Consider the following 27,794-nt stretch of genomic DNA (forward strand, 5'->3'; position numbering starts at 1 on the left):
TAGATTGGCTTAGACACAACTTATCTTACATTATACTTTCCATTATTGTTTATGCACTACCTACTTCCAAAAGGAATTGTGGTGTCCTTTAAATGAGAACTTTCGGTACCTGGCACATGTGCACTGCTTAGATTGGCTCCTCCCTGAAATGACCCATGGAGAAGAGCCTACTGATCTAATTGAATCAGAACTTGTGGTTCTGCTGTAGTCTACCCAACTAATGGAGACAGACGATAATCAGTCACATACATAACTGTGGGTTTGAAAAGATCATTTTGTCTGAAAAAAAAGGCCAATAAAACATACAAAGAATGGGGTTTTTTGTAAATTAACTTTGACAGCATTTGACTAGTATATTAAACATAATTTTACTGAAGTCATTTCAGGAAGAAAATATAATCATATAATCCATAGTGGTTCAATTATGAAATTTTGACTAAATGAAACTGATTAGATGAACCAACATTTTACCCTGATGTCTCTGGAGGCATCTTTTTATTTCTCACCTTGATCTCTTTCATGCCATGTTCGACTTCCAGCAGCTGGTGAATTTGGAGAGGGGTAAAAGTCTCCTGTAGGACTTGGTTCCATATTTTCATCTATGGATATAGTTTTGGGTCTTTTGCTGTTAAAACATGACAATAGTTATATTAATAGGATTTCTGGGAAGATGTGTAGCATTTAAAAGTAGCAGATTTGAGAAGATTCTTACTGTGGAAATTTCATAAACACAACAGTATCTCAGAATCATTTTGAAATAATGGTGAGTATTCAAGACACCAATAGGAATAGCAAACATTCTAGTTGTATATACCATTTACTATACCATCTTATACCTATACCTGCCTAACAAATATGGTGTTCATTATATTTATCTCTTCAAATGCATTTCCAAAGAAATAATGAAAAGTGAACTCTTCATGTGGCTTGTCTACTAATGTTAAAATTGTATTATTAAAATTTTACCTAACTCTTATTATAATTATTATCAATATTAATAATGTTCCTATGTATAGCCCTTGTTATTGACAATACAATCCTTTGATAGTAATTCAAAGATAAGGTAATGGAGTAGAGTAGAATAAGAGCTTTTGGACTCAGACAGACCTTGTATTAAATCTTGTCTAGGCCACTTATTAATTCTTAATAGTAAGCTCCTTAACCTTTGTAAACTCAGTTTAATCATCTGTAAAATGGAAACAATAAAATCTAGTTCAAAAGGGAGACGTTTGAGAGGGTCAAATGCGTTATTAAATGCAAAGCTCTCAGTTAAGTGGCTGGCATTTAGAAGATACTTATTAAATAGTAATTATAAGTAGTAACTCCATAATTAATAATAAAATTTCTAGTACTTTACTAATTATAAACTATTTCATATATTCTTCTTTATCTTTTTCTTAAAAATTAGGTTATCCTTTATTCGTACGTTAAAAGGCCATACCAGGTTCAAACAAATGGTATACTTTTAAAATGATATATTTTAATAAGGAAACATGGGCTCATCTCAACTATTAAGAAAGGTGAATATCTAGAGCAAAGATTAAGAAGCTATTTTAGGGCCATATTGCTTGATATGTTTCTTTTATATACCCTCACAAATACCCTATTAAGCAGTTAATTACGACTATGAAATGGACATTTTTTTCTTTTAAAAATTTTTCTTATTTGCATCTATGCTGGTAAAAACTAAAAATAAGGTCTTCTGAATTAACTTTTTGCAGCAATACTAAACATAATGTCATAGGATTTCAGAGTTAGAATGGACCTCAAAAATCATACACCTGAACCAATCCCCGCCTTGTTTTTATAAATGGGGAGACAAATTTGGAGAAATTCAGTAGATTGCCCAGGACAAGTTAACGGAAGCAGTCAGACACAAAGTAAGGACTGACTTCCAAGACTGTGCTCTTTCTACTGCACTGCATTTCCAAGCCCCTGAAGCATGTAGATGTGTGATTATTTGTAGATATACTGTGATTAATATTTGACTCACAACTCCCAGAGTATTAACATGATACTGAAGATGGCAATTTCTATCCATGCTAAACCATACAAAGAATGAATAATATTTTTTTAGTTTCTTCCTTAAGGTATCCAAAGTTAGAACTTATATTTTTTAGTTCTCTTTTTAATCTAATTCTCCCATCTATAAGTCAGCAGTAAATATGTAGGAAAAACTCTAAATAGGAAAGAAATTATTTTCATAAGGAAGTAATAGAGAAATGTTTTTTAAACCTTGTTTATTCTGAAAGACATAGTATCTGATACTCAGTGGCCATGAGGAAAGATCTGTGTTGACAACATATTGCGCCAACAGACAAAATAAAAAATTACTATCCACATTTTCAATTTAGAAAAAGTAAGGCATTTTTAAGACCTCAACATGTTAGAGACAATTTTAATGATAATAAACCCAATTATCTTGCTATATAATTTAACTATGCGGAGATACAGTTTGACTAAAAATGATATAAAATTGATCGCAGCTTGTAAACTTACAAACATGCATAGTCCATAATTAATCCAAATGCAATTAACTCTCATTATTGAGGAATAATAATAAGAAAAATAATTATCTAGATATTCTCTTGTTTTTAAAAAGTTAATACTGTAAAATGTGTATTTTGTTCTGGAATTCATGTATGCTGTTATATTTCATCATGGGTATACTTAATGCTCTAGAAATTAAGAGATGAGATGTGCCTTCATATGCTGAAGATCTAACTCAAAAAAAACAAACAAAAACAATACATCTGTAATTTTTATTCATCTCAACTGAAAATTAAAATTTGAAGATTAAGAGAGAAAATGAGTATGTCCATAAAGAACTAAAAATCAAAGAGACCTCACTCTAGCTCCTCCCCAGCGAAGGGTTAAACCAAATCTCAGAGGAGGTAATATTTTTAATGGTAACTGAGTTAACTAAGTTAGTCAAAGAACATCAACTAAGTGAAGAATTTGGCAAACTGTGGCCCAGAAGAAGGCCTTTGATTTTAAGGCTAGGTAAGGCTTCATCTTTCATTATCCCAAATGTGGATGTGGTATTAGAGAAAAAGTTACCAGGGATCAGTTATAAATCAGGGATCACCACCGTGAAAATATCATTTTTAAAATCACCAAAAAAATTAGAATCATCTTAATATATCTTCGTAGGTCCCTCGTTCCCCTGAAAAAGATTTGTAAAAGTGCTTTGAATGAGAGTTACATTTAATTTGCAAATAGCCAAGTAAATTTAACAAGGAAAGATTAAAAGTCTATGTACTAAAAGTCTTTATTTCCCATCTCTCATTACCTACCTACCTATCTATCTGCATATCATCTACTCATCTACCCTACATACTCGTTGAGAACATCAACAGCTCTTGTTTTAGTTACCTGCTTGGTGGAGAAGACAGCGACCTCTGAAGATTGACCCCCGAGTTCATGTCATGATAGTATGGTTGGCTCGGGATTTCTCCAATTGGGAAATTGACTCCAGTTCCCTGGGTTATGGGCGCTGAGGAATCAAACAAAAAGAAACATTGGGAATGACATTCACACTTGTCATTTTTAGTCAAATGTAATAATCTAATAATTTCCACGTCTCTGGGCAGGGAGAATTCTCATTACCTTAAGACTTTTAATATCTACCATACACTGGGGTAGGACTTAAAAACTTGCTCACCTTAGCCACTTGAATTCAAGTTTGGAAATGTGAGACACTCAGACTATAATCGTTGGTTACCAATTCCCACAATCCTACTCTCTGACCTTCTTCACTCACTCCTTTGTATTAGTTGTCATTACATCTGTCAGGCCACTCGTCTATAGATGTCTTGGAGGAACATATGATTCCTATCACTCAGCACCAAACAAGTTGTTTCCCACTATGTAGGCTCTCAAACACCAAATCATTGATAAATAAATATAGAACAGTTCACAAGTAAATACCAAAGATGATTATTCTGTAATAATAATAACATTAATATTAGAATGGATTAGAAATCATGACATTTATAATTATTTGATATAAATAATTATTGCATTAGGACAGATATATAGGTGAAATCTACAAATATGAAACAAAAGCCAAGTTCATCTTCAAAATACACATTCAGGTTTCATATATGAATGGCAAATGTGGCTTTATTCAATAGTTATGTTTTGCTTTAATTTTATACCACATGTTATAAATCATTTAAAATATACTCATGGAATTTTATATTTTAAGGTAATATTTGTAAATCAAGAAATCTCTTTGAATTTGCTGATACATTATAAACAAACATTTTTGCATATAAGCTTTTTTAGTATTAGGTCATTAAACATGAAAGGTCTGATTTTGAATCAAAAGTATAGTTTATTATATCTCAAACCAGAAGCAGTACAATTAATCAAAGTATGTGCCTAAACTATCCACACAGTTTTTCCATCTTAAAGGTAGCTTGTTATGCCAGCAGCAAAGAAGCCTGCAGAGCGAGTGGCGATAAAATTGCAAAAGATGTTTTCCACAGGTGTTGAGAATTGAATATTTTTCCTTGCAAGAAGTGGTCCAAAGCCTGGAAGAACTGGTAGTCAGTTGGTGCAAAGTCTGGTGAAAATGGTGGATGACAGAGTTTCCAAGTCCAAGCCTCTGTAGTTTGAGCGGCGTTGGTTGTGTGACATGTGGTCAAGTGTTGTCTTGCAAGAGGATTGGCCTGTCTCTGTGGACCAATCTTGGCCGCTTAATCACAAGCATTCTCATCATTTCATCCGGTTGGTTGCAGGAGACATCCACTGTAATTGATTGACCAGGTTTCATGAAGCTGTAGTGGATAATACCAGCGCTGGACCACCAGACACCATTAGCTTTTTTTGATGAATATTCAGTTTTGGACTGTGTTTTGGCACTTCGTCTTTTCCCAACCATTGTGCCACATGCTTGCGATTGTCAAAAAGAATCCATTTTTCATCATACATAACAAAATGGTGTAGAAATGGTTCACCTTTGTGTGGTGACAACAAGAAAGGCCAGCTTTGAGACAATTTCTCTGCTGACACTTGTTTAATTCATGCGGAACCCATCTTACCCAGCTTCTTTACCTTGCTGATTTGTTTCAAACGGTCCAATATTATTGGAATAGTAATGTCAAACCTTGATGCTAATTCACACTTAAGTTCAGATGGATTCACTTCCACTACAGCTTTCCGCTCATCATTATCCATCTTGGTGTCAGGTCATCCACATGGCTCACTTTCAAGATTAAAATCACCAGCATGGAACTTCTCAAATTATCGACATACTGCTTGTTCATTAGGCACATCCTTTCCAAACACTTCATTGATATTTCAAGCTGTCTGCACTACATTGGTTCCATGATGGAACTCATATTCAAAAATAACATGAATTTTTGACTTATCCATGGTTTCACAAAAATTGCTCTAAAAAAATGTGAAAGATAACCACAAGCCAAAATGTGTGTTTTCAAGACTAAAGCTGTACCTTCACAATAAAAATAAAACAAGAAACGTCAAAGTGAAATGTCAGAGATCTCAACTGTCAAACTTAGTACTTAAAGAAATTGGAGATTTCATACTTGATAACCTAATACAATGGATTACACCTGTTCAAGTTTTTAAAATTTAATTTTAGACATTTTGAAAAGACCTTTGAGGTAGCAGCATATTATGTTAGAATGAGCAGATTCTTGGGAGACAAACAGCTTTTTAGTTTGAACTTCTTCTGTACTTGTGAGCTATGTGTCTCAGTTTCCTAAACTGTAAAATGGGAATAATAATAACCTACCACATATGATAACTTTGAGGATAAAGTAAAGTAAGGAGTGATAAAAGCCCAGTATCATGCCTAGCACATTAACAGGTGCTCAACAAATGTGAGTTCCCTTCCTTCTTTGCTTTCTCCCTCAAATTTCTTCCCTGGTAGAGTGGAGTGGTTAGCAAAGACAAATAGTTCAAAATGTATTAAAAGCAGATAAACAGATAAAAATGAACCTGTTTGCTGAAAGTTTGTTCATTCAATGAGTTATTAATTGTGCCCATTACTAGCAGGTGTTGATTGCAATGGATACAAAATATTCTCAGATAGCTCCGCCTTTAATAAACATATTGTCAACAGGCTGGGTAAATAAAACACTCACGCAAAACATACAAATACCAGGACGCTGTAGATTACAATGAAACTGCTCAAATGAATGACATGATCAATAAGTGCTGTGGCATTTCAAGGGAAAAAGAATCCAATATCGGCTCGAATGGTTCAAGAAGTCTGTGGAGAAGCCATAGCCAGCACTGGACTTTGAAGAGTGAGTATGGTATGAAGGGAGGTCATTCCAGACAGGGGTTACTGCAGGAGCAAAGTCATGGGCAGAGATAATATGCAAAGTGGAGACCATGCAGGTTGGTGTCAGAGAACAGTCCTTAAGAATGGTTTACATTTCTTTCCCTCCCCACCCCACCCCCTGATTTACATTTCTTTACCTGTCTTAATCAGGCCCTGGAAAGTTCAAATGAAAGGAAGTGTGCCCTGGGCTTGGCAACAAAATTCTGGAGTGCCTCAGATTCACTCTAAGAACACACAGAAGTCTACTTAATCTTTTCCTCTCTCCTAACTGCCTCAAGTTGAATATAAAACTCCAACGAATCACAGATTTTTGTGTAATTTTTCTTACCCAGAATTTTAAAATAAATATTCTAAATGTGTTCACTATCAGCTGAATTATATTTTAATATTAGGCAGACCAAGATTAACTTAAAATATTTTCAACAAAATATGATTAGGTACATGGTTCATTGCAGAGAAATGATCAAGGAATATACACTGAACATCTCTCTTTTTCTACTAAAAATTAAATAAATCAATATATACATGAGTAGTCTCAGCTCCAAACTTCTGGAACATCTGCCTTCTGTTACAGTGTTTGTTTTATACAATACACTTTAACCTCCTTTTACACAGAAAATATTTGTATGCAATGTGTAACTATGCTGATGGCTTGAATTATTTGGACAGCTAAAATGTAGCCATGTTTGTTGTGGCTTGAGGTACACCAGAGGTTAAAAAAATGTGAGGTAAGAAATCCCATAGTAACCACATGCTTTAAAATTTATTATTAGAACCATGTTCTGTGTGACATTGGAAGCAGGGTACGTGCTAAGAGACATTTGAGGGACTCACTGGAAGTAAGCAATCTGTCTAGCTTCCTACAACAGTCACGGATACAATTCAAAGATTTGAGTTACTAACAGGAAACTTGCAGGTTGTACCTTGTATAAACTGTTTGCAATTTATTTACCTCATGCAATGCTTAGGCAAAGATAGTCAACACAGTTCGCTTGGCTGTAAAAAGCAAAACAGGTGTAATTTACTGTAAAATGATAACAAAGAAAACTTCAGAAATTTGGGAGTTTTTATAAATTTTGTTCCAGAAGGATTATTCCGGAGTATCAAAATAGCAATTAAAAAAGACAATATCACACGTTCTCACTCATAGGAAGGAGCTAAAAAATTTGATCTCTGAGGTAGAGAGTAGAATGATAGTTACCAGAGGCTGGGATGTGGGAGGGGGAGGGGGATGGAGAGACACTGGTTAATGGGTACGACCATACAGTTAGATAGAAGAAATCAGTTCTCCTGTTTGATAGCACAGTAGGGTGACTATAGTTAACAACAATGTATCGTATATTTCAAAATAGCTAGATGAGATTTGAAATGTTCCCAACACAAAGAAATGATACATGTTTGAGGTGATGGATATCCTAAACACCCTGATTTGATCATTACATATTGTATGCATGTATCAAGATATCACATGTACCTCATAAACATGTACAAACATTATGTATAGATTTTAAGATGACTGTAATAAAAACAATTTGTGTACAGATATGTGCATGAACACTAAAAATTTAGTGTGCATTCTGACACTAAATGGGAGATTTCAGAAGGAAAAGTAGATTAATAATAAACACGGCCAAAATACTAAAACAGCCCACACAGAATTTATTTAATGACAGAGTGTGTGAGAGGAGCAAGTCTCAGGCAGATATTGCGGCTTAAGAGCCTCTGGAAGAACTTGCATCAGATGCAAAGATCAGCGTTAGCATCTCTCCCAGAGAGCTGCAAGAAGGCTGAAAGCTGCAAATCATGTTTAAGAGGTTGCCAATATCCTCTTAGAAACGAAGCACCAAACAACCTCCGATTCTAAGGGTTAGAGGCCAACCCTTAATCTCTCTTATTGTTCTCCTCACTCCAAAAGCTGATCCTAAATCAACTTTTAAGATGGAGATAATATCATTCAACAGAGAGATCACTATCCTAAAGCTGAATAGCTTCATTAGCTAAAGTCAACACAGACATTAGCGGGTCATATGATCGTAAAGCCCTAGAGGATAGAAACCATAAGCATACTGTGAACCCTCAAGAAGTCAGAATTTGTGATACACAGCATAAGTGTTGTGCTGAAGTTTATGTTTACTTAGTAAACCCTTATTCATAAACAATGATGTTCAATTTTGTAAACAAGATTATAATGTGGATGTATTAAAACACTTAGAAGAATAACTTCTCAAGTATTTCACAGACACCTATTTACATATGGAGGAGAAAATAAATGTTTGCTGAATAAATTAACTAATGAATGAATATAGATAATTAATGTGCTAATTACAAATCAGTAATGTTTGTTATAACAAATAGCCTAAAAACCTCTAGGAGATGACAGAATGAATTAAGAATGAATGAATGAAGTATGTTCAATTTACCTTGCTTCTGAACTGTTACAGAAAGGTATTTTTAATCTATCTTTCTATGTTTGAAATTCAGATTTTTCAAAATTCACTCTGGACTTTTGAAGGTTCTAATGTGGTCTCCTTTGACAGCACTTAGCATAATATTACCTATAATGAGGTACTAAATAAATATTTTCTGACAGATGACACTACTGCCCTTCTCATAAGAAGGATGAAAATACATCATGGAACTTAGAAAGGTACAAATTTAAGCAAATAATTTCATAAGCCTCATAACTGTTGCAGCATAGCCTTTCCAGTAAAGAACAGTATGGGGAAAACACACACATACACCAACACCTTCAAATACCCCCTGCCTTACATGGTGCTAGAAAGCAGTAGTAAGTCAGGCATATATTCTTTTCCAAATTAAAAATAACAATGTAAAACTTTCAAATGTTGGAAGTCTCTGGATATCACATATTGACATGGCAAAATACATAAAGCTCATTGCCTTGGACAATTGAGTAGACCATTAGAATGCTCTTGCCAAGCATATACATACACCAGAGCTAGTGGAATACAGGTTAATAGATTTTCATCTCCTATGCTGCCCCCAAGTAAAAAGACCCATGACAGAAGTCTTTTGGGCATATATTTATCTACTCCAGAATTATTCCAGAAAGGATAAGTTACTTAAGGTCTAAAATGTTCATGTGTATCACTTCCTGATATGCATTCTATTTGTACTGGCCACTTTAGAAATCTGAGCTATTTGAGAAACTACAGTTTCTCAACTACAGTCACCTACTAGCTTGAAGATTCCTGTACTGAACAGGACTCAAAAGCACTGCCTATTTTACCCTCAGTAACTGACTCTTCGTTCTTTCTGGATCATCGTGACTCTTGTTCTTGACCTCTGAATTTGACCCAAATGAGAAACACAATTTAAACAAGGATCAGAATAGCATCCTTCCATCATCCTCCCATCCTTCCATGATCCTTCCAACATCATCTGAATAGCATCCTTTCCATCAAAATGTCAGGTGAAAACATACCCTCCAAAGTGACATAATAAACAAGCTAAATCAGTGAATGGAGCAAGAAGAAAGGAGTCACATCCTTTAACATAAATCGGTACATTAAGATCTGCACATGCTGGTAATAAGTAAAAGAGTTAACTGAGGAAAATTTCCCCTTTCTTAGGTAGCCAGCCAGGTGAGCTTACCCTAGAAAAATCTGATCCAGCCTGCCAAGAATAGTGTCTCAGGTGAAGTGGCCAGTTAAAACAATTGGACATTGTTTTGGCTAACAATGCTTTCTATCTATATCCAACTACAATCTGCAAAGTTAATTTCTGCATCCCTCTACGCTCTGCACGGTACTGTGTATATCCTGTACATCTCCAACCCCCCATCAAAATGTTAGCAAAATGAAAAAGCACTTATCTACAGGAAACTTATGTGGGTTATCATAACAACATGGAGTACATTTAATTAATCACGCTTCCTCTGATATAAATGACCATCTATGGTCATAGACCCAACAGTGGATTAAATGAATACTAATAATATGGCAATCAGACCAACCCCCAAATTTTTGCACCATAGAACATTTTGATTATTTGAATGCAAATATTTTAGAAAATCAGGCAAAATATATTCACTTATGATTTCATCAAAAGATTTAAGAGTTTAAAACTCAAGTTTTCCTAATATGTGGTCACTCTTCATGCTGTATTTAAGGTTAAAAATTAAAACAAAAGTCTTAAAACATACCGTATACTTAAATAATAAGAAAACAATTTACTTACTTCTGGATACCCTTACAAGTTCTGATACATTGAAGACTCCAGATTTTACAAAACTATCCTCGAGGTAACCTGAAAATAAACATGAAGAGGAAAAAGATCAGCATAAGCAGGAAGCAAAATAAATGATTAAACACTAGAATTTGTTTAAGTGTTTTAAAACCAAAGGTTAGAACAAAAAGCAAGTATGCTTACAAGGACAAGTAAAAAACAAAACAAAACAAAACAAAACTCTTGTGAATGCAAATTGAGTCTGTTTAAACAAAAAGTTAAAAGTTTAGATGCTAAATAATCTGCTAGCAAAAATTTTTTCTCAATTTTCTGAATGTCCAGGGCAATTGGAGTGGTTCTATTTGCCATGGCCCACACATAGAGAATGAAGGTCTGTGGGCTCTCACTGAATGCATTCGACTCAGTAGCACCTGGTAGACTAAAGTCTACTCATTTAAAAAAAATAATAATAAAAGAAAAAAAGAAAAAGGAAAACCACAACCACAATTAGCACCTTGCTGGAAATACTTCAAAGATCTCTTGAAACCGCCCTTCTTTCCTAAATCCTTCCCTGATTAAAGAAAAGTGAGCTGCTGCTACCAGCACTCCCACCCTCGTGCCAGGGTCACTAATAAAACACAAGCAGAACTTGCATATACAGTCAATACAGTATTTTGCATTGACCTATTTCTGTGCACTTTTGTTTTAAATAAGAGAAAGGTTTATTTACCATGCACATGGGGAGAATCACACAGTGATTACCCAATATCCCAATGAAGTTCAGATATTTTTAAAAATATTATTATTATTATTCCAGAATATTACAGGGGTAAAAATGTTTTGGTTATATGAATTTCTGGCAAATGGTGGTGAATCTAGGCCTCCAGGAATGCCGCATTACCCTTATGTGACATCTAGGCACAGGGCCCACAGTGGCCACGGTGCCTGGGTTCAGACCTACTTGGAGTCACTAGCTATGTCCAAAAGTAGAGATGAGGACTCCCATGAACAGCAGTCACTCTACCCTCCCTCATTCTTATTTATGTCAAGGGGGTATAAGGAGGGAGGAGAGAGAGAATGCCTTAGGAAAAAGGGATACGGCTTACTCTTTGCTGCCCCAGGGACAGAGTGAGTCTGAAAATCCTGAGAACTGAAATACTTCCAGGAAAACAACAAACAAACAAACAAACAACTCTAGATTTTAGGAACTGGCAATTTGACCAGTTTTACATAAGGCTTTAGGGCTGACCAAGGGATTAGATTCAGCACACAGATGTGAGGCATGGATGGTTTAGCAACATGGGGCTCTGAAGTCAAAGAGCTGTAACTGGAATCCCAGCCACAGTTTACCAGTCTGGAATCTTGGCCATGGTATCAGACCTCTTTGGTGCCTCAGACTCTTTGTCTATAAGTTAGAGATAATAAAATCACCTACCTCATAGAGTTGCTATGAGTACTACATGAGATAAAAATATAAAACTCGGCCAGGCGCGGTGGCTCACGCCTGTAATCCTAGCTCTCTGGGAGGCCGAGGCGGGCGGATTGTTTGAGCCCAGGAGTTCGAAACCAGCCTGAGCAAGAGCGAGACCCCGTCTCTACTAAAAATACAAAGAAATTAATTGGACAACTAAAAATATATAGAAAAACATTAGCTGGGCATGGTGGCGCATGCCTGTAGTCCCAGCTACTCGGGAGGCTGAGGCAGGAGGATTGCTTGAGCCCAGGAGTTTGAGGTTGCTGTGAGTTAGGATGACGCCACGGCACTCTAGCCCGGGCAACACAGTGAGGCTCTGTCTCAAAAAAAAAAAAAAAAAAAAAAAATATAAAACTCATGGTCAGCACTGGTTAAATGTTACCAATAAATCAAGATCAGCCAATGAAGCCAGCAATCAGCCATACACTGAATTATGCACACTGGACTCCAGACAGCTCAAAATTATTTGTAAATTTTTATCTAGAAAATTTATCAGAACAAAATTGCTTTTTAACCACACATAGGGTGAAAACCATTTAATTAGCATATGTGCCTCACTGCTGTGAACTGAAGAACCAAGGATGTCTGAGCGCTGTTGGATACCCACCCATCTACCTTCTTCAGAAAAAGAATGAAAGGAAGAGTGAAAGGGAGTTATACGATCTCAGTTGGTGATAAAACTTAGGTGTCATATTAAGTCATTACTCTGAAAAAATATACATTTTTGAGAGGATTATAACAAAATGTCTCCATTTCTATTTGAAGAAACGCTTACTTCTTGAGCAATGACTATTTCACCAAGTTGAATTCATTTCAGGATTATTGAGAAACTTCTATGAAACCAGCACTATACAAGGTACTAAAAGTCATGAATACGCAACAAGGACGTTGACACCCTTTGCCTGGTTGGGGAAAAAGATGTTTTTAATTTTCTGGACTGCCGTAAGTTATCACTGTATACAAAGATTTTTTTGTTGCTTTTCTGGTTGTTTTATAGTTCATTATACTTTATTTTATATACGGTAAACTTTATACGGTAAATATATTAAGTATAAAAACCTATTTATCATGACTACAGCTCATATACTTAACCAGTCAGACAAGATGACTTGCCATCACCAATCATACTCTGTAAACGCCCGCCCTCATCTTTCTCGGCTCCCCACGCGCTCATCCTGCAACGTCCAGCTCGGCCGCCACCAACTCCATAAACTGCTGCTCCACCTTCTTCTCCCACCGCCTGGCCCAGCCAGAAATCATCTCTTTCCTCTGTACTCACATAGCACATGGTTTGTACTTATTTTACACTTTTCACTTTCAGATTTTCCAAGATACCTGTTTTCAGATCTTAAATTCCTTTCCGGATTATCAGCTGCTGTATTTAGGAGAATGACTGGGTTTTGCTCATTTCTGTATCTCTTTAGGTGATTAGGGAGATATAGTCACTGCCTATATAGACACCAACTACTAAATAAACACTCATAGAACAAAATTTTAAAATTCAACTTTTTAAAACAGGGTCACATATTAATACCTTAGTAATTTTATTACAATGTAAATCTAGATGATTTGAGATTAATGGATAATTATACTGATCACTGGAATTTGCCGAGGAGTTTATTTAGGCTTTGGGGTGTAATGGGAAAGAGTAATGATTAGGGTCAGATTATATCATTGACTTTGTTGTGTACTAACGTGTAACTTCAGGCGCTTAGTGCAAGCTAATGAATAAAAGACTAGAAGTGCTTAAAGAGTAGGAGTACAAAAATACTTGTAAGATAGACTGACGAATGAGTGGAGTGAATAAATAATGAACATTTTGGTATATTTATATAAATTATATCAGATGTAATACATAATAACATTACCCAAGATATAATCTGAAGTTCATTTTCTTACTACTCCAGTGAGGAGTCAGAGGCCCATCTGCTTCTAAGTCATGCCCATTAAGATGGATTGGTGTGTGGGCCTGTTAGGAGCCAAATCACAGGGCAAGGATGACCCACTTCCAGGCTAATTCTACCAGGGGAAGACCCCTAGTTCCCCAAATTATAAAACACTGGAATCTACCAAAAAAAAACCTGAAACAGTTTTACTGAAAAGCATTGGAAATATGTTGGCACTGTGATGGAACCCACTGGATAAAATGCAACCCCACAGGTCCCACTGGGCTCCACTTCTGCGTAGAGCATAGTGAGACTTCAGTGGAGGGAGGGTTCCTGAGGACAAGCAGTAATGCCTGTTGACAAGACGCGTATGGGAGCTGGGATGGGTGGGAATCGGGCAAGGGGGACCCTGGGAGAAGCGCCTGAAGCAGACAGCTGCCACCTTCATGCATCTTTGCACGCAGTGTGTGCAGCCTTTGCAATAGACAGGCATTACCCAACACAAGGCAGAGTAAAAAAAAAAAAAGAAAAGAAATAGTGGATGAGATAGTACTCAGATAGCTGATAATATCTGCTTATAAGCATACAGGAGACAATGCTTGAGGACTCTGGGGAAGATCTTGCAACGCATCAGGAGCCCTGTAACAGTATAGAGGGTGAGACTCAGCAAAATGTCAGGTTATTTGCTGCTAACATAACCCCATATGTAACCTCCAGGCTCCTGGGGACTTGCAGAAACATGGTTTTTACATGTTACATAGACCACTGTAAATCTATGGTGATACAAAGGCCAAAGATCTTAAAGCAATTTGAAGACACTCATATAGTAAATTCCCTTCATCTACCAAAGAAAATATGAGCATCTCTGAGGCAGAGCAGCTGCTTAATGGTTACAGAGCAATATTACACAACAGCTTAATCCAGGAAGAAAAGAACAACTCTGCATTTGTGTGATGTTGTATTTACACTACATGTATGTTTTTTTAAAAAAAAAATAAAATTGAGTAGGAAATAAAGACTTCTACAAACTGAAAGTCTCAAAGGCAATATCAAATTATATTATTTTACTTCTTTTTTATTTTTCTCTAACAAAAGCAACAGTAAATCACTACTCAGAAGTTAATATAGTGTTTAACCTCCTTTACAAACAATAACAGAGGGACACAATGGCATATCTAACTGTTAATATCTCAAATTATAATCAGCACCATTTGAATGTTAAACAACATTTACATAGAAAATCCAAAGGAAGACTGATAATGCTCATTTTTATAGTCTACTGTGTTCTATTCTTGAAGTTAAAAAAAAGAAGGCATGGAAAGCAGTTATTAAATTCATGAAAGCTGTCTTCAAGTATTTGAAGGACTGTTAATGTAGATGGCTGGTTAGACATTTTCTGCATAGTTCCAGGAGCTGTTTTTTAGCTCAGTAAACAGATTTGTTATCCAATGAGAAAAATCTTAAAAAGGCATGTGAAATTTTGGAAAGGTAGTAATAACCAACATACGCCCAGCTGCTATGCTAAGATCTTCACAAGCATGAATTCACTTCATGCTCATAATTGTCCCATGAGATAGGTCTTATTATTGTTGCTATTTTACAGATGAGGAAACTTTTATCTACAGAGGTAGGGAGTTTCCTAGTGGCTATAAAGACTCACATTGAATATAAATCTTCACACTTTGTAAAGGAGAAAAAAGCACCTCAAAAGCCCATTGCAACCCTCAGATTCCACTTTCTTACAAAATTGCTTTCCTATGTAGTTTTCTTGCATTGTTCATTTGGAGAAAGAACAAGTGAACACAAGACATCTCACAGGTATTTTCCAGCTCTATTATTGCAATTGTTCGATTCCTTCAACAGAGTGTAAAAGGAACACCTTTTTATACATAGGTGCAAAGAGGAGAAAATGAGATTATTTCACACTAGCTTAGTGTCAATCTTCACATAACGTCAGATACCACAACTAACCCATTGGTAAGTTCCTGGTGTTGAGATACAGCTCTATCTTAAGTTTCTCAACTGGTCTAACTGTCCAGGGTTAAGGCTGGAAACTGTGATTATAAAATAGAGATATTAATCATTGCAAAGTTAATGATTCTTTACATAGAGGTTGAATCTCAGCCTGTAGTCAAGGTTAACATTTTAATATGAATTTAGCATTAAGTTTATTCTTCATTATGAAATGTAATCCCATGATGGTAATTTAAGTGATCTGGGAGAGAGTCAGAAATTTCCCAACTTTAACACACTGATAGTGCTATATTATTATTTATATATTATTTTCAGTATTTCCTTCCAGTCCTTTAAACTTATGTTTTTGTAAAATCAAAATCAAATTGTAGATAAATTTGTATCCTGCTTTTTTCTGATTAATATTGTACATTTCCCATTATATTAGTTTTTCAAAAGCATGATTTTTATGACTGTACATTGCATAGCTGTATCATATTTCATTTGACCATTTGTTTGACTAGCCTCCTATTGTTTGGCATTTTAGGTTATTTCCCATTTTTTAAAATATTATAAATAAACAGTATTACTATTAACATCCTCATACACAAATCTCTGTCAGCAACTCTCATGATTTCCTTAGGCTGGAGTTCCCAGAAGTAGAATTACTGGGTCAAAGGACATAAATTCTTTTAAAGCTCTTGGTAAAAACTGTCAAGCTGCTTTCCATAAAGATTTTTGCCAATTTATACTCCCTGGGGCAGGCTGTGAATGTGTCCATCTCACAACCCTGCTGCCAGAATTACAAATTAGTAGGGAGGGATTTGTTTTTAATTGTGGCAAGTTGATAGGGAAAAGATGTCACTACATTAATGTTAAATGTGTATTTTATTTAATTATAATAAAATTAAATTTTTCTCACAGCATATGCATTATTTCTCTAAACAGAACTTCCAAAAATAGAACATTTGAAAAAACAGAATATTCAAAAAAATGCAAACATTTAAAAAATATGTAGAATGAGAATTACGATCTCAGGAATATTTTATTCGTAACATTAATGAGATTACTTCTACATTCTCACAGTTAATGAGATAATAATGTTGGCTATTAATTTGTCATTGATTTTTTTTCTCAATATCTGAAAAAGTATTTACTTATTCCTAGTTTCTCACAGTTTTAAAAAGTTTTCTGATTAGAATAGTTATTGGATATTGTCAAATGCTTATTTGGCATTAGTAGAGATTATCCATTTTTTCCCCTCACAGCATTTATTGTTGTTATATCTTACTGGATTCTTTGATGAAATTATCTTTGTTTGTCCATGGAAGACAGTTCTTTTTATTTACTGTTTAACTGGTTTGCCCACAGAACTCACAGTTTCTTCCAAATTTTCCATATGTAGTTGGAGAAGTTTTATGAAATTTTTGTTATATTTTGTCAAGTTTTTATACTTGGGTTATATGCATGCTTCATAAAATGGGTTAGATGATGGTCCATTAATTTTTATGCTCTGGGACAAAACAAAATTTGGTTTCATGAAAGTTCTTGAAGGTTTAGAAAAATTTACTGGTAAAATTGTCTTCCCCAAATCTGTTTCAGAGAAAATTCTTACACAACTTTGAGTCTTTCATGAATATTACTCTACTACTGCTTTCTAAGGCTGAGATAATTTTACTATATTCTTTCCAAGAAAATCTTCAATTTTTCAGATTTTTAAATTCATTAGCACAGGTATTTTATAGTTTACTAAGTGGGCTATATTTATTTTATGGTATAACAAAATTGTATGTATGCTCTTCTGTCTTTTCAATGGATGTGGAAGGTATGCCTCCCCAAAGGCACTAAAGCATAGAGTTAAAAAGGCAGCCGGAGCAAGACTACCAAGACTCAGCTCTGTCATTTATTATGTAAAGCTAAGGGAAGTTGCTTAGCTTTTCTACACCTCACATTTCTCTTCTCTACAATACAGATGGTAATCATAGTACCTATGAGTAGATATGAAAACTGTATATTGTTTTCAAGTAATAGTAAAGAGGCAGGCATTTCAAGAGAAGGAAAAGAGAAGGTAGAAGTTCAAATTAACACAGAGAAAACATAACATAATGAATAGGAATGCAATCAAGACAGAAAAAATAAAGAAATAGGATGTAAAAATACATAATAAATATGAAGCAAAATAGAAGGAATAAAATGAAGTTCATCAATCATTACAATAAATGTAAGTGGACTGAATTTTTCCATAAACACTTTAGATCAACTGAAGGAAATAAAATCCAACTATTTTCAAGGAACACACCTAACAATAACAAGAACAAAAAGTTGTAAATAAATGGGTAGGCAAAGGGAAATCAGGCAAATTAAAACAAAAAGAAAGCAGTGTCAATTAGCAATGGTTAAGAGGGAATTTAAGATGAATTACAATAAAGAGGATAAAGAGCATTATAAATGGATAGAAGGAACAATTAATAAAGAAGATAAATCGTAAATCCCACATGTACTAAATAATATTGTGAACAAATACAAAAAACAAACTATTAAAATGTAAGAAACTTGATAAAAATACAATCATGGTGAGAATTTTTAATATATCTCTTTTAAAACTCAACATGACTATTAGACAAAGACTAACTTTATATCATTCAAACACAAATTATACTTTACTTATATGACCAAGGAACTTTAAAGAAAAACTGATCATTTCCTTGACTAGAAAGACAAATTTAACAAATCTCTACAAATAGAGACTTTTTTAGGCCATACTGTCCCCTCTGGCAAATAAAATTAAAAGTAAAAAATAAAAAGAGAACAAATGTTCTGAACTACCTAGAAATTAAGAAAATATAACATAACCAAAGGAAAATATCAAAAGAGAAATTATAAACTATCTAGAAAGCAATGGGAAAAAACATAAAAGAGATTAATTACTTACCATAAGAAAAAGAACAGCAAAACAACCCAAGAAAAAAATAAAAAGATGAAATTACAGATAAAACCTGAAATTAACAAATTAGAAAAAACAGAAATATTTAAAACAATAAATAAAACAGAAGATGATTCTCTGAAAACACAAGCAAACCAGAAAAATCATTTGCAAACCTGATTAAGAAAAAAAAGAGAAAGCAAAAATATACAAGTAATGCATCGCTTAAGGACAGGATATGTTCTGAGAAATGTGTCTGTCCTTAGGCGATTCTGCTGTCATCATAGAGTGTACTTAAACCTAAATCGTATACACTACTACACATGTAGGCTATATGGTATAGCCTATTGCTCCTAGGCTACAAACCTGTACAGCATGTTACTATACTGACTACGTAGGTAATTATAACACAATGGTTAAGTACTTGTTTATCTAAACATATCTAAACATAAAGTACAGTAAAAATATTATAATATAATCTTAAAGGACCACCAACATATATACAGTTCGTCTTTGACCGAAACATTACTATGCAGTGCAAGATTGTACAAACAGAAAGGAGACATGACCATAGACACGGAATACATTTAAAGCACTGTAAGAGAATAACACATACAACTTATTGACCACAACTTTCAGAACTTAAACAGACAATTACTTAGTAAAATAAAAGTAACCAAAATTGAGCAAAGAAGTTGAAAACCTGAATGGATCAATTACCCTAGTGCAATGGTTCCCAAACTTTGCTGAACATTGGAACCATCTGGGATTCTTGAAAGCAATTTATGTTTGGCTTACGACCCCAGTTATTCTGATTTAATTGGTATGGGATGAGACCTGGACACGACGACTTTTTAAAAGTTCCCCCCAGGTGATTTAAATATGCAGCAAAGTTTGAGAACCACTATGGCAGCACATTCAAAATGTGGTCCCAGAACCACCAGCGTTGGCACAACCAGGGAGCTTATTAGAGACGCAGGAGGACAGGCTCTACCCCAGACCCTCGGAATCAGAATCTGAAGCGTAACAAGACTTGCAGGTGATTCATAGGTACTTTAAAATTTGACAACCCTATAACATAATAGAAATGTGATTAAGAGCCACCTTTGAAAACGGCACCTTAGCCACATGTGTGCACAGCTAGATTTTATGTATCCTTTATCTAGCCTTTAAATTCCAATGCTGTTTAAACTCTCCAAGGCCTTAGAAAATGACAAGCTTCCTTGTGAATAAAGCTCTCTTATGAGCCTTTATGAGGCCAGCAAACCTTGAATACCTAAATTTGTAACCTCCCTCGTCAAAACAATGCAAGCAAGCAAGCAATCAGAGAAAGAGAGAAAAGGTATATGAGCATATCAAGATGCTGAAAATGTACTTGACACCCAGAAGCCAGCTTACCTAAAAAATGACCTAAGCAAAAATAGAGATAAAAGCAGACAATACAGACTCTTTAGCAAAATCCAACAAGAAACTATTCTAAAAGGAGAACACTAGTCTGCCACTCCTAGATTCCTAAACTCCCCCAGCCGCCTCTCATCTTTTTTCAGTCTTTAAAAATGTAATTTGGAAGTAAGCCAGTCACAAAAAGACAAATACCGTATGATTTCACTTATGTAAGATATCTAAAGTAGGCAGACTCATAGAAACAAACTAGAATGGTGGTTGCCAGGGGCTGGGGAGAGTGGGAATTGGAAATTGTTATTTAATATGGGTATTGAGTTTCAATTTTGTAGGTTGAAGAAGTTCTGGACGTTAGTTGTACAACAATGTGAATATACTTAATTCTACTGAACTTAACTTTTAAAAATATTATATTTAATATGGTAAATTTTATGTTATATGTATTTTACTAGAATTTTTAAAAATGTAGTCTAGAATTTGGAACCCAGATAATTGTTACCATAGTCTTGTTTATATAAATGCAAGAACAACCTTTTATATTGGCATTATGTCTCTAATCTTATTTATAACAATTACTTAGGCATAATTCTCAGCTTAATTGTTACTATCCTCATGATTAGTCTCTATCTGTAACTATATTTATATACTTATAGTTATACTTTCCTGTTCCTAAATTTTTTTATTGAGTCATCGCTTTGCCAGCTGGAGTAGGTTTTCAAGTAAATTTTTTACAAAGAAAGTCGAGGACTCTATTTTTTGAGACCATGAATAAGAAAGAATAAGAATATATTTCTATTGTCCGTGGAGGTAAATAAAACTCCTTGAACAGAAAAAAAAATTGTTCATCATAATTCTAAGTATTCCTCCACTATCTTCTGGTATTTATTGTTGACAAAAAGAAATATACAGTAACTTGGTTTTCATCCAAGGTGATTACAAGACTTTCTTTTTCATCCATGAAATACAAAAATTTCAACAGGATATATTTAGATACAGATCTCCTTTTACTATAATTGGCTAGAAAGAGTTAGCTCTTTCGATCTACATATTTCAATCATTTTTAGCTCATACAAATTTTCTTCATTTGTCTTTGATTCTCTCTCCTAAATTCCCTGGTTTCTCCACAAAGAACACCTAAATGAACATTGAATTTTCCATTCTCCTATCATCAACCTTTTCCTCATCATTTTATCCTTTCTGTTCTTTCCCTCTGCTTTTGAGGCAAATGTCTTGAGTTTGTCCTCTATATTAATAATTATTTCCATAATATCAGTTTTGTTTCTTACTCCTCCAGTGAAGATTTTAATTGCATGAAAGCAACTTTAGTTACCTTGCCATTCTTCTTCATCTCACATAGTACCACATTCATTGAAGCTATTATTTTGAGGGTTTGTTTTTCATATAAGTCTCTTCTCTGAGTAAACAAATTGTTTTCTCTGAAATATTTTCTAGTTTTTCATTTTCAAAGATACGTTCTTCTGAATCTTGGTGATGTACCCTTATTCCCTTGATTTTCAATTCTTGACTGTGGTGCTGATTTCATAGGTATATACATATGTCAAAACTCATCTAATTGTACACTATATGTATGCAATTATACCGCAGTAATGTTAAAAAAAAATACACCTCCTTGAACAAATGACCTATGAACAGTGGTTTCCAAATTTTCAGAAAGTGATAATATTTCTGTTGCAGAAAAAGAATCACAAGTAAGTAAAAAATATTCAGTGTAATCAGAAAATTTTTTGAAGATATTAAAGGTCATCAATCTTGTATTATTTGCAACTTCTAGAAAGTTTTCTTACTAGCTTCCTCATTTGTGATCATGTAAACTCTAGCAACACTACGGTACCCTCCCTACACATTAGTAAACAAAAGCATAAAAGTAGCAAACAGGACTTCTCTATAATTCACCATCAGATTTGGCAAAGAGAAGCTCCATCCATTTGAGACTAGTATTCTGAATCAGAAATCATAACAGAACACTACAATTCTCAGTCAGATACCTCCCTACAGATCATGCTACACAGATAAGGAGATCAGAAAAATCTTCCCAACAGTCATGTCTGGGATGTAGTCTTCCAAAGGGCAGAAGAGGATCACTGTAACCATCTCTGCAGAAGCACCTGCTTCTTATGGCCTAGGGGGTCAGGTCCTAGGTAGGGGGATGATCTCAGGTACTGCAAGAACAGCTCATTTATTTACTCTGTTATTTGGCTAAGCCCGCACTTCATAAATCGTGGACATTGCTGAGCATTGTCTCTACCCAGACATTGCCTTAGATGTTGGGTTTACAATAAGAAGAATACAATCCTCACCTCAAGCTGTTCACAATTCACTAAGGGGAACAGACATGTAAATAGACATGAAACAATGCATGAAGCACTAGTACTACAAAACCGTACTGCAGAGAGCGTCTGAAGAAGGCTCTCCTAGGAGGTGACAAGGGAGTGCGAGCATCCTAGGCAGAGAAACAACACGAGCAAAGACACAAAGGAGAGGCACATGGCTAAGACTAAGGCTAAATGCCTGGTCCATATGTGCAAAGGACAAATCACGAAGGCTCATATCATATATCATGCTAAGAGGTAGGCTTAGCCTAGAGTGGGGACCTTGGAAGCATATAAGGAGGGGAATGAAATAATCAGATTTGCACACTATAGACATCACCACAGACCTGTAATGGATATATCAGAGAGATTAAGACCCTAGACAAAATACCAGCTACAGAGATTAGGAAATTATTAAAATGATCTAGATGAGCTAAAGGGACAGAGTATAAATATGTTTTAAAAGTAATAATGCATTAAGATTCAGCACTATCTTCTTTCTAAAACTGTTTGCCTTCCTCATCTTATAAGGAACTCCATCAGTGAGTGGCCTGATCCTCTGCATCCACTCCTCTGCTCTTCTCTCTAAACACTCTCTCTCAAAAGCTCGTAGGTACTCCTTTCTTCACCTATCAATGCTACATCAGATAACACAAGTCATATGTGTTTTTTCTGGATATCAAGGAGGACAAATTAACATAATTAACATAAAGTAGCAGAATGTTTTATCATGTCCCAATGGAAATGATCATCTCCTACTTCTTACTTACTTATTTAGAAAATACTGTTCTGTTTGGAAAGTACTTCAATTCCGAAAATGAAAGCAGTCCAAAAACCCCCAATTTTAAAACTAAAAATCCACTGCATTTAAAAAAAAAGTGTCACACAATAAACAATGGAGCCAACATCTTATAATTCATCATGTCACTGTTTGTTTCATGTCCTTAACAAGTGCACACGATGATTTTAATAACAATTACATCAAATCTGAAAGTCAAGTGGTTTTCCTGTCTTCTTCCTCCTGAACACCGTGGGGAAATGGATATGCTCAAGGTATAGAGTATGTGCGTGGTGGGGGGGGGGGGCACAGGGATTATATTAGAATTAACAATTAAAATATCTCAGTGAAAACAGGAGTTTGGCCTGACTTTTATTATATAAAATAAGATGAAAAAGATCAACAGCCCCAAAAAGCAGTATCTATGTTGAAAGACCCAAAAAGACTTGTAACAACTTTAAGAACCAAAATCTGATTATGTTTCTTAAATTCTTCTATGGTCAATGACATTATTAAGCAAAAGCTAACGAAAGTCAAATTGCCACACCAAAGTACTTATTTAAATTATCTGATACCTTGATACTCCTTTATAGTTACAGAAAAGGGGGAAAAAATGAACCTTTAGTAGGAGATTTGCCCAATATTTTTACATCACATACTTCAATCCAGTGACGTAGAAAGAGACTAAAACTAGGGTAGCTACATATATATCTACTTAATATTTTATTCTGTTTGCAATATATTATTATAGAATTCATCCCTCTTTCCAAGAACAATGCTTTAATACACAAGTAGGGGGTCGCCTTGGTCCCTTTGTACAGGACAGTTAAGTCCAGCAAGCTTAGCTTTTGCAGAGTTCAGTGATTTTAACTAGCCTGGAGCAAGTCCACTATATCTGTGACACAGAACAATCCCAGCTTTCCAGCTGTGAGGAAGAAAATGCTTTGCATTATTAAATTGTAGCTGCATGCTTCAAAAGCAGACCTTGTAAATATGGAGAGGGAAAGGAATTTAAATTGGGAAGAAACTCTAGATGCAGGCAGTCTTTGTAAAAGGAACATGAGATACTTGGGTAAAAGAACAATCACTAAAATACTGCCCAGAGCAGTAGGTACAGTCATGACCTCTCCTAGAGGCATTAATGGCTGAGACTTTTTTTTTTTTTTTTTTTTTTGAGACAGAGTCTTGCTCTGTTGCCCAGGCTAGAGTGCCGTGGCATCATCCTAGCTCACGGCAGCCTCAAACTCCTGGGCTCGGGCAATCCTTCTGCCTCAGCCTCCCGAGTAGCTGGGACTACAGGCATGTGCCACCATGCCTGGCTAATTTTTTGTATATATTTTTAGTTGTCTGATTAATTTCTTTCTATTTTTAGTAGAGACGGGGTCTCGCTCTTGCTCAGGCTGGTCTTGAACTCCTGAGCTCAAACAATCTGCCCGCCTCGGCTGACCCTCTCCTTGGGAAATCTAGACATTCAACAAAGAAAAAGTATATGTACATTATAGCAACATCTTTTGAAATGTAACAAATTACAACCTATTTATGTGTAACCCTTCTTCAAAGTTTTCTGGAAGTAGATGCAGCATAAATTAATTAAGCACCTACATCAATATATTAACATTTTATTTGGACTGTATGTTATCTTATGACATCATTTTAGATACCACAAGACCCTGAAATACAGTTAAGAAAAATAAAAGTCTGAATAACCAACTATAGCCCATGAACTAGTCCTTTCTCTCATGGCATTGTGAAAGGAGAGTATTTGCTGTGTTTAAATGACACTGTGACTGTGTACCAAGTTGGTCACTGACCTGCACAAATGCAGAGCACTTGGCACTTGAGAAAACATGAAGTAGAGGCAAAGATGGGAGTTAGTGAGCTCTAGCAACTGCAACAATGAAGTGGAGGACGCCTTCTCCACCAGTGATCCTCTCAGCTAACATCATTCCCTAAGCTCATCCCAACCTTGGCCTGGGTCACTCAAGATTCACCTCTATCAACTCCTCGCCCTCTGCTCACTGCCCCTTCTCTCAGTAACTATAGCTATTACATCTGCCCCCAGTGCCCACACTAGTCTGCCAGAAGGCCCAGACTTGGTCCTGCTAAAGCATCTTCACACAAAGCTTTCTTATTTCTTTCTCTTCATAACAGTGAGTGCCCTAAGCACATGGGCCGAGTACAGACAAGGCCAAACTTTTCTCATCTTATCAAAAGGCAATGTACCACAATAAATTTTATTATTTATTGAGGATGGGGAAAGTGGAACACGGAAAAAGATACTAGTCGTGTACTGGAATTATTACTGACTTAAGTTTTTGATCTATGAAAAAAATGGATTTTAACCTACGTTTGCCAATAACTAATGGGGTCCTTGGGCAAGTCACTTAACCTCTTTGCACTATTTTCCTAGATAAAACGGATAAGTTGGACTAGCAGTCTGTAATCACTTACATCTGATATTTTTTTGAATACTGTTTCTGAAAGTGTGTCAAGCAAAAAAAAGATATTGGGTTATAGTAATAAATTAATATTTTTTTAAAATTTACCTCCCTACTGGGAGAGAGATGTATAAACAAAAGTTTACAATATAAAGCAGCAATCATGATGGAGGCAGAGATGTCCAGCCCTGCCTGGGGGAATCTCATAAGATGCATGGAATGGTTTGGATATAAAGGATGAACAAGAGTTTGTAGGGTGGATACAGTCCTGGCAGAAGAAAGAGCGTATCACACGGAAGAAAGGGAAAGAAAGAGAATTTGGTATTTAATGTTGAGAAGCATTTAAAGTCATGACATAGAACACAGGTTTATAAGCAGTGAGCCATCAGGGGCTTTTAACCAAGTCAGATTTGTGTTTCAGGAACTATATTCACATATAGGATCAGATAAAGAAAGAATACGGAGAGAAGAGGTAATTATAAGGTTTTTGCACAATTTCAGGTAAGCAATGGTGTCTAGAGCTCAAATAAGGGTGATGGGAACTGAGAGGTGGGGGTGAATTCAAGAGTCTTTCAAGATAGAATATGAAGGAATATTTGGAATACAGGAGAAGGAGGGCCTGAGAAAGAAATCATGAGCTTTTCTAACTAAGGGTGTCTGGGTAGCTTCTGGTGGTTCCAAGATTTTTTATAAAGGGTAAATTTAACTTTGGAAATGTTAAATTTGAGTTAACTATCTAGGGCAAAATGTCCAAAAAGTAGTTGGACATGTAAGTCTGAAACATTAGGAGAGAGATGTGTTTCAAAGACATACAACTAGGGAAAAAATTAATGTACTTTAAAAATCACAGGAGATACTGAAAACACATAGAGGACTAAAGAAAAAAATCTGGTTAAGAAGACAGAAAAAGTCACTCTAGGCAACTAAAAGAAACCAGAAAGGTTTCTGGATTACCAGGCGAGGTCCTATTTTTGAAAGCAAAGTAAAAGTTTTAAACAAAATCCAATAAATACTCAAGAATATAGAAGCAGAAACAGAATGGAAAGAAACCACTGGACTCAGCTCATTAAAAGTCATGAATTTAATGAGAATCATTTCAGTAGGGACAGAAGCCCAGTTGCAGGAGAAATCAAGATGAAATTTCAGCATCTTTCATGTCACATCATGAAAAAGAAGAGAGAGATTAGACATTTGGTTGATGGGTTTACCTTAGGAGGAGCAAAAGATGTATTTTTAAAAAATTGGAAATAACCTGGCAGGTAGTTGGAGTCAACAGAATAAGGGAAACATAAGAGGAGGGCTAGGAAGAGTAAAAAGACAGACAAAAGTGTCAATGGACATAGAAAGTTGGTGGCTTCAAAAAGTATAAACACTATGGAAAGGAAATTGGGAAAAAAATATTTATACAATGTTAATACAAGGGTCTAAGATAAATTCTTGCCAGGGAAAAAGTAATCTCTAAAGATACATTTGTACTCTTTCTCATGTCAGTATTTTAAAAACCATGTCACAAAAGTCATTCCACCTTTCTTTTGATGGCAAAAGGCTTATAACAAAATTTACTTTCTAAAAGCTACAATTCTATTCCATCACGAGACTTGGAAGCAACTGTTTCTTTTGTCTCCTTTACAAATTCTCTAACTTTCTATTCTTATGCATCTTCTCTTGCCCTGTAACTTAGCCGTCATCTTAAGTCTTTAGAGAAGTGTAGTACAAAAATTCACATATTTGGTTCCATATCAAATGATACCTTCTGCAAGAAGCCTTCTTGATCAAACTAGCTGGAAGAGAAAGGAGAATGAGAAAACCCTCACTTTTATCAAGCACCTGCTATTTGCCTCTCTGATCCTCACAAGTGGCATAAATATAACTGATTGCACTCAGTTTTGGAGAGGTTGGTGGACTTGCTCATTCACCTCACAGCCCTTATGATCATTGTCAAAGATGGAGTCTTGATTCGGGCGTAAATTTTAATTCCAAAATCCATGCCCTTTCCAATCTACCACACTCCCTACATTGGTTGGAAACAGTGTTTCATAATTGTAAATTTCCATGAAATTTGAGTTGTAGCACTAAGCAATATTTAGTCTTTATCATATATATA

General features: G+C 35.3%; 1 protein-coding gene across 1 annotated transcript in view; it reads right to left on the bottom strand.

Moving 5' to 3' along the window:
- The window catches only part of NFIB (nuclear factor I/B), a 216,754-nt gene that overhangs the window by 54,994 nt on the left and 133,966 nt on the right, over nt 1–27,794 (bottom strand). The window contains exons 4-6 of the mRNA XM_012665039.1: nt 10,520–10,588; nt 3,376–3,496; nt 507–625 (exon numbers count right to left, since the gene is read on the bottom strand). Of these exons, the coding sequence (XP_012520493.1) occupies nt 507–625; nt 3,376–3,496; nt 10,520–10,588 (309 nt within the window). The remainder of the gene's footprint in view (nt 1–506; nt 626–3,375; nt 3,497–10,519; nt 10,589–27,794) is intronic.

This window comes from Propithecus coquereli, unplaced genomic scaffold (assembly GCF_000956105.1).
Source record: "Propithecus coquereli isolate 6110/MARCELLA unplaced genomic scaffold, Pcoq_1.0 Scaffold95, whole genome shotgun sequence".
In the NCBI taxonomy this organism is placed as follows: domain Eukaryota; kingdom Metazoa; phylum Chordata; class Mammalia; order Primates; family Indriidae; genus Propithecus; species Propithecus coquereli.